This window comes from Nannospalax galili, unplaced genomic scaffold (assembly GCF_000622305.1).
Source record: "Nannospalax galili isolate Female #2095 unplaced genomic scaffold, S.galili_v1.0 scaffold158, whole genome shotgun sequence".
Lineage (NCBI taxonomy): Eukaryota > Metazoa > Chordata > Mammalia > Rodentia > Spalacidae > Nannospalax > Nannospalax galili.
In genome coordinates, this window is record NW_008345290.1 from 9,664,280 (window position 1) to 9,672,898 (window position 8,619).

The 8,619-nt window shown below is 43.5% G+C and overlaps 1 protein-coding gene across 1 annotated transcript in view; it reads right to left on the reverse strand.

Annotated features, from left to right (window-relative positions):
• Positions 1–8,619, reverse strand: part of Scrn1 (secernin 1) — a 71,598-nt gene that overhangs the window by 10,527 nt on the left and 52,452 nt on the right. Inside the window, exon 6 of the mRNA XM_008841531.2 lies at positions 6,235–6,400. Within this exon, the coding sequence (XP_008839753.1) occupies positions 6,235–6,400 (166 nt within the window). The remainder of the gene's footprint in view (positions 1–6,234; positions 6,401–8,619) is intronic.

Genomic DNA, 8,619 nt, shown 5'->3' on the forward strand with positions numbered 1-8,619 from the left:
TAGCCACTTGTGAAAGAGATGTACTCTTGCTCTGGAGTGTGTTACTGAATATATTAAAGCTGTAGTGAAATGCTTTTTCTAATCATGTAGTAATTTACTTATTCTTATTTTAGGTGTATGGCTGTTTTGCCTGCATGTAAGTATACTCATGCCATGCAATACTTGCCCAGAGGCCACAAAAAAGGGCATGAGTTCCCCTGGAACTGGAGTTAGCTACCATGTGGGTGTTGGGAACCAGACCCAGGTCCTCTGCAAGAACAGTTAGTGCCCTTTACCACTGGGTCATCTTTCCAGTCCCATTTTCTCATTTTGTAAGCACAGCAAAACATCATGAAAATCTCTAATACTGTATGGCATAGTACAGTTTTCAAAGTGCATTTGATCCTCATGGTACTGCTCTTCATTCATTCATTCATTCATTCATTCATTCACTCTGTACACATGTGGTAAGTTCTGCCTGAGGGCCACACACTACTCCAAAGAAACAGGGAATACCCATTTTACACATGAGATGACTGACATTCGCCAAAGCTCACTGCTTTGTTCAAAGCTACATCCAATTAAGTGGCTAAATTCAGATCTTCCAAATCCAAAGTCAGCTTTCCCACTGCCTTCCGCTCTTCCATCCTCCTGTTGGTGTTTATCCACATTGTGCTACTACAGACCTGGAATTTTGCTTGCAGTGGACAGCCAACAGACTAATCTCAAACATGGCTCTGCTCTTGCTGAATATCCGAATGCTCCCAAGCGACTACACTGGGTCAATCTTGTGACCAGAGTCCCTGAGGAACCTGAGACACAAAAAAGAACAAAGATCCTATCTCTGATTAATCTACTCAACCCCACTGAAAAGAACTGCCTAGAATAACCAGCTTCTCCTCAAATGCAGGTGTCTCTCTGAATAGCTCATCTATAGTCACATGACCATGTCATTCAAATCACATGGTTAAAGGTACAGCTGGCTGAGAACAGAATCACTTGGTCAGTAAAGGAAAAGGGAACTGGTACAGGCAACTGTACAGATGATAGGCTAGAGCCAGATGCTTAGAGGTTTTGGAAAGTCAGAAGTATAGGGTGAAGAGGAGAGAGATGATGTGGAAGAATTTAGAATGAAATTAAAATGGGAAGGTACTATTTGGTCCAGCACCTTCCACTCCGTGTATAACTGGGTGGACCCAAAGGTTCCTCATGCTTCCCCAGGAACAAGCAGGTACCACCTGAGGCTGACAATTGCTCAGATAACACCATCTTATAACCTACAATGGGGGGGAGGGGGGAGAGAGAGAGGGAGAGAAAGCCTATTCCTTCTCTTTCCTCTCTTTCATGCTGTCTCTAGTTAAAGTGAGTCATAAACCCATTTTCCTAGAATTTCCTCCATGGTTTTCACCCTTTTGGTTAACCCATCTTGTAACTTTAGTATGTGTGGACTTCACGTGTGAGGACCTCTCAGAGCTGTGCTGATCTAACAACTGTCTCTCTGACAAGAAATAAGTTCAGATTTATGTCGTTTGCAAAGTTCTGTGATACAAACACTCTTTCTGTGGCCAATGGAAAGCCACCAATGACATGACAGTGCATGGAGCTAGCGGAAGTGGACACAAGCAGCATTCTGGTCAGCACACTTCACTCGAAGACTCTATATTCCAGAAATACCTTCATACCGCTCTAAAATACCTTAAAATACCTTCATACTGCTCTAAATACTCTTTCCTCCCTAATTCTTCACCTCAATGAAGCATTAATAAGTTCTAGTTTCCCAGAAAATGGCTTCTGCAGGTCAGAACCAGTTTCCAAAGCCAACTAGTGTCACTCTATCAAAAATTGAGTACCAGCTGACTCAACAGAATGATAATGTGATGGAATTTGTCTTTTCAATAAATTAAAGCATTTTTGCCTTTCCCTCAGTCATTCACATTTGGCTTATATATTTCTTCCAGCTCTCAAATTTACATTGTGCCTGAGACATGGGGTGGGGTTGGGGGGTTGAATGAGGGAAGAATGAAGGGAAAGCTGGATGTGAGAGTGAGCTTTTCAAGAAGAACTGTAATTAATCTGTGAGAAAGGAGAGGTGTGGGAGACAGGCTTGAGCCTAGGGTGAAAGTCTTATTGACAGCCATACAGCAGGCCTGAGGCAACAGCCCAACCACTGGAGCCTCAAGGAACGCCTTGTGACATTTGCTCCCATTGGCAGATCATGAGACTGATGCCTAGAGCTTGCCACTCCTTAGTCACCACCACCCTTGGAATTCCAAAATTGCAACACTTAGATATTGCAACAGTCAGGGTCAAGTGGTTTCCAGGAATCCAGGCTTTGTAATCTGAAACCCAGTATGCTAATGAGGCATCCTACCTGCTATTCTGTGACAGGACATTAAGTCTGTTATGCTAATAGGATGCTAGGTCTGTTATGCTAATAAGGTATCCTCCTTGCTGTACTCTGATAGGACACTAAACCTGTTATGCTAATGAGGTATCCTACTTGCTGTGCTGTGATTGGACCACTACCCCTATATAAGCTTGTGCCTTCCTGCAATAAAGCAGACCTGTGTCACTGAACCTGGTCTCCTGTGTCTGAACGTGGCTCTGCTGACACAGTCTCCTCACCAGCCCTGGGGTCTGGGACCAGGCAGAAGCAGTGATGACAGAAGGTGGCACCAGGCAAGCAGAAGAGTGGCCTCAGCCCAGGGTGAGGGGAGGAGCAGCCTTGACGCCAGTGAGAACAAAGGAGCGGCCCCCGCTGGCGGTGACCACAGAGAGGGAAGCATCCAAGCAGACAGAACCCTGGAGGAGCCGGTCATTTGGCCCTATTATCGGCTGGGAGGGATGATTTGTCTTACCATCAAAGTCCACTACTCTGAAACTATCTTCTAAAAACTGTACTAGTTTTAGTAATAGCAGAAGTCAGATAAGATCACCTTAATTTTATTACTTAAAAAAAAAACAAGAACAAGTAATTATGCTTCCTACTGACAAAAGACAAAATGTTCAGCATGCCCAATTACAGAGAAACACCGAAATGTTGAATAGGAAGAGAAATAACCCACAGCAGTCCCACAGTCACAGTGGGCGACGCAGCCCATTTCACCACAGAAGACAGAAAGAAATGTCTTCTAAAAGGGCCTTAATCTTCTACAAAAATCTTTCCAATTAATTTAACTGTGAATAATTTTCTCTTAAAACTAGTTGAAAGTTTCCATTTTAAATACCAGAAGGCTATTTAACAACCCATTTCTATAACTGGATTAAGCCGTGTACTTCAGCCTGGACAATAGCATTCCGGAATTTCTCTGAGGGTTCTGACATTACAAAGCCCCACATGCTAAGCAGAGTCAGAGCAAGCCTCCAGATATCAGGAAAAATACACTCAGTTCAATCAGACTCCCTACTTGAAAGGCAGCTAAATAATAATGTCTATGCACCTTGACAGATCACTCCAGACTCTAAAACAGAACTCTCACTGTCCCTCTACACTCCTGCAGGCCAGCAGAGCCCTCAGGAGGAAAGTCAGCTCAGCAAGAGGGGGTCTGGACACCAGGAGGCCTGGAGCTTGGAATCTTCTAGGCCAGGACATGAGGAGGGTGGGCCTAGAGCCAAGGATCCAGAAGTAGAAGATTGAATCAAGAAAGAGCAGCTGGAGTAGGGAGAAGCCAGAGAGGCTGTCAGGAGCACTGCAGAGTGGGTGGGATTCAGGAGGGCTTGGAGAGTAGGAAGCCACAGAGATCTAATCAACAGCCTCAGCTACAAGAGTGTAGCCTAAACAGGCCGGGTGGGGTAGACCTGTAATTCCAGCATTTGGGAGGCTGGTTTGGTAGAGTAAACCTATAGTCCCAGCACTTGGGAGGTTGGTTGTCAAGAAAGGAAAGGGGAGGAGAAGAGAGGAGGGGAGGGGAGGGGAGGATAGTGTGTTGGAGATTAGGATGACTTGCCTTTGAATGAGTGAAACCTGAGACCTGGAGCTCAAACCACAGCCTCTGCTTATGGGTGAGATCCTGAACATGGGAGTCTCAGGACCCTGACATGCAGAACAACTTCATGTTTAGTAGAGGAAGTTGGCTGACTGTTCCTCATTCTAAGAAAGGCATCTTAACTTCCCTCTGAGAGAGTGAATATCTTGGTCAATACATCACCAGACAATAGCCCTGAGTAAGGTATAAACATCCTGCTATGTGATTGCCTTAGCTTACACCAGCAAAAAAACTGCTCCTGTTTTCTCATCTAAAAATGTTCTGATACTTTGTATTCAACTGCAAAAGCCATATGTAACTGCTATTTTCTCTTCTGTATAAAACCTGTTTCACTCTTAATAGAGTGGGCTTGTAGCCAGACCCACAAGTCCCCAGGGTCTCTTCACTCTGTGCCTCTGATCCACTGTCTCAGAGCAGGGTCCCCCGGAGAGCAGCCTCTGCAGCAGTGAAGGAAGGAAGGAAGGAAGGAAGGAAGGAAGGAAGGAAGGAAGGAAGGAAGGAAGGAAGGGAGGGAGGGAGGGAGGAGAGAGACAGAGAGAGACAAAATGAGAGAAAGTGTGATAGGGTATTAGGGAGAGAGAGAAAATGAGAGAGAGGGAGGGAGGAAAATAAAAAGGAGAGAAGAAAAGGGGAGGGGAGGGAAGGGGAAGAGGAGGGAGGAGAGGGGAGGGGAGAAGCAAAGAAATAAAGAAAAGAAAAGAGGATGCACCCTGTAACCCACTGTCACACTCTCTCATGCCTCTGTACCTTTGTACATGCTATTCTTCCACCCAGAATGTCATTTTTCTGCTTTTTGTGCCTAGGGAATCCTGACATTCCTACAATGCCTAGAGCTTCCAGTTCCTTCCTCCGTGAGGATCTCCCCTCACCTCATGTGTGCCATCTCTTTCCTAGGGCTGACAGTTTCTCCTCTCCGAGATGCTCCCCTCACCTCATCCGTACCACCTTTTTCCTTGTACACATTTCATCCCGAAGCACACAACAAGCACAATATATGATACACAGTAGGTGCTTAATAATTGTTGAATGGATGAAACAGAACTGCTTATACTGTGTTCAATAATTAGGTCTTATTAGAAAGACCTATTAATATTGGTAATAGTTTACAAAATAAGGTACTTGAGTAATCTAAAATAGCCTCTAAGAAGAAAGGAAACATGATCCATCATTGTCTTATATTCCTGACCCAATAAAAGGAGAACAAATATTTTCATCCAGAAATGAAATTTAACAACAGCAGGCTCTTTGGTTCCAGATTTGAAGGTGTATCAGCTGACATTCAAACATTGCTCACAGTTTTCCAACAGAACAATACCTGAAAACACCAGAGAACCTGTTAGAACAGATAGCATTTTGAACCATTTCCTGCTGAGGGTCACTCACTTAGCAGGCTCTGGGATCCACCTCTCAAATTCTGGTGTGGTAGCTTTGGCTCAAGGCATTTGTGTTTTTCAAAGCCTGTCCCTACCTATCTCAAACAGTGAACAGGTTTAGAAACTTCTAGTTGGTTAGTTCTAAGCCATTAGTGACATGACCTATAGGCTGAACGTTGCCAGGGAGACGGGCTGCTGTCTTCTTGGCAAACCAAAGATAGTCTTCATAAATAATTGTTAAACCTACTATGTAAGTATTGGAGTATCTCATTCTCTCTTCCTAATGAACATACAAAGATAGAGGCCAGTGTTATGCACACTGTAATTATGAAAGCTGAAGCTTAGTGAGGGTAAGTACTTGTCCAGCTGCTAGGTGGCAGAGATGGGATCCTAGCTGTTCCTTCTAAAGTCTATGCTCAAAACACTTCTGTACTACCTCTTTGCTGAAACAGGTGGGCTCAAGCAACTCCCAAAACAGTGTCAAAAAAAGTGGCAGGTTCTTCAATCTGTATCACCACTGGACCACCTTGTCCAGTGATTCACAGGAACTGGTTCTCTTCATAAATCTTGAGTATTCTGTGTCTATCTCTCACTGTGTTTTACACATCTTTGCACCTTCGTCTATAACACAATGCTTGGTCCACGATATATACTCAACAACTATGTGATAAATTTCAAACACTAACTGGATTCCATGACTGGAATGATCATGTGACTACAGCCAAGCATGTGACTACTGCCACAGCTGCCCAAACTACACTGCCCATGTTGAGAACCACTGAGAAGCGTGGCTTTGCCTCTCCAGGGGAGGACATGGCCAGGGACATTATATACTTTCTGCACAAGCTCACATGAGAGGGCACACTTTCTGTCTCCATGACATGTCTTAGACAAACCTGGAAGGATCTGGGGTCCCAGTGAAGTAGTGGATGCATGGTGAGCTTCTATTCTGAGGCAGAACCGACACTATACTGGCTGTGGTAAGGAAAGCCTCTGAGTCTATGCAGACCCCACTGGCTTTGTCTCGTAAGATATTAATCATTGTCTGCACAGTGATGCTTTCTGAAAAAGAAAGAGAGAAAAAGAGAGAGAATAAATATAACTGTGGAAGGTTACTAACCAAAGCCCATCCATTCTTTTCTCTTTTTATTAATGAACCTCCTTAAATTATAGCTGGGAGGATAACTTCTCAACTATTGAATAAAATTCCTAGTCTGTTTAGAGACTGGGTTGGCTGTGTGATATATTCTGGCCAATGAGAGATGAGCAGAAGCGGTGTATGCAACTTTCTGATCACATTCTTGTCCCCCGGTTTTCCTTTCTCCCTTCCTGCCAGCTGGGAGAGGTCAACAAATAGAAGCCCAAATGTTGAAGCAGAGAATTCCCAGCCCTGGATTGTTCATAGGCATAGACTCTAACGAGGGAAAGAAATAGCTTCTATTTTCTCTAAGTCACACTAATTTTCGCCTGTCATAGCACTTGACTCTGTCTCAACTAGTGCAATAACTGAATAGAATTTTGCATCTTCACCTAATGTTCGAATTTCCTGACTCATAAGTTACCGTGTGTGTTGGTTTTAGTCAGTCTCTTAAGAGGTTGATCTTATCTCTTAAGTCTTCTCTCTCTGCCTTGTATTCTCTCTTTGCATCTCCCCTGCCACATTTCCTAGAGTTTCCAAGTCTGGACTTCTGAGTTCCCTGGAGCTATTTAATACGCTCCTCCACCTCTGCTTCCTGTAAATTAGTAGCTACAGCTGGAGGTTCCGATTTAGGGTTGATGTTTCAGCAAGGCTTTCAACACTAGTTGTTACTTAAAACTTTTTCTTATAAGTTCCCATTTAAAAGTGAATTATTTCCATGCCTCCTACTCAGGTTATGTATAATTTAAGTTCTACAGCAAACATCCCAAAGTGTTATTCCAGATTAAGGGTCAGAAAACCTTTACTTAAAGAACCAGATATAAAATATATTAGGCCTGTGGGCCATATGAGCTCCATACTCGGTCTCCACTATGACTGCTCAGCTCTGCCACTGTAGCATGAGGTGACCATAAGTACATGAAAAGATGGGTGTCTGCTGTACTTTTGATCTTGAATGTCCTCCAAAGGCCATATGTTCAAAGTTTGGTCCCCAGACTGTGACACTATTGTAGAGTGGAGGGGCCTAATATAAAGAAGTTGGGTCATTGTAGGTGTGGTCTTAAGGAGATACTGGAGCTCTGCCCCTTTCTCTCACTGCCTACACATCCTTATAAATGGTTTCCTCAACATGCTTCAGGCGTGGGGCCTATTTCCACCCCAGAACAAAAAGCAGCAAAGCAACTAATTATGGACCAAAATCTCTGAATCTACAAAACAAAGTAGACCTTTCCTCCTGAAAAGTTTTGTGTCTCATGTATTTTGTTATAGTAACAGAAAACTGACTATCATAATATGAATGCATTCTAATAAAATTTTATCTACAAAACAGGCAGCTGGTGCTAGACATACTTTGAAGATAGCAGTTCTAAATATCAAAAATTGATTGACGATATTCATGAAGAACTAGTGACTATAAAATGTGACCATTACAGGACTTGAAGGAGAGTTTTCACTCATGAATTAAAAATAATGAGCTATGTGTTAAACACATTTATATAGTTATGGGTTCTTAATATCAATTCAGTAACTGTTTGGCACAAAAGGGTTATAAAGAGAAAATTCTGTGTAACATTTCAATGCAAAAGATCATGGCCAAGATCTCAGCAGACCACCAGAGAGTGCCTGTTCCAGCCGCCCTCTGGCATAGGGGCTGAGAACTCAGGGGACCGCCTGAGAGCTCCTGGATCCTGCCTCTACATGATGATAGAGTTATGCGATTTGGGCGTCTTTTAGATAGACCCACTGAAGGAGTACCCCAGTTGCCCCACCCTGCATCCCTGTTCAGCACGTAAGAAGCCAGAGCGGTCTGCATCTTGATTCCCTATAGGCAATTTGGGTAACCCCTTCAGAGGATGGCATGATAAGAATAGAAGGTAGGAATTGGCTAGGCAGTTAGGGTAAAAAGACCCCCAAAGAAAAGTAGCCAGTTTCATGGCTAAAAGTCAAAATGTCCTTGGACCTCTTAGCAACATACTCTGTTCCAAAGGCCAAAAAGTCAAAAATATTTGGGAGCATTTATCTAATCCCTAAAAGATTTTATGGTTACCTCTTCAGAGGGGGGGCATGTTAGAGTAGTAAAAAGTCCAGGAAGGAAGGAAGGAAGGAAGGAAGGAAGGAAGGAAGGAAGGAAGGAAGGCTATGA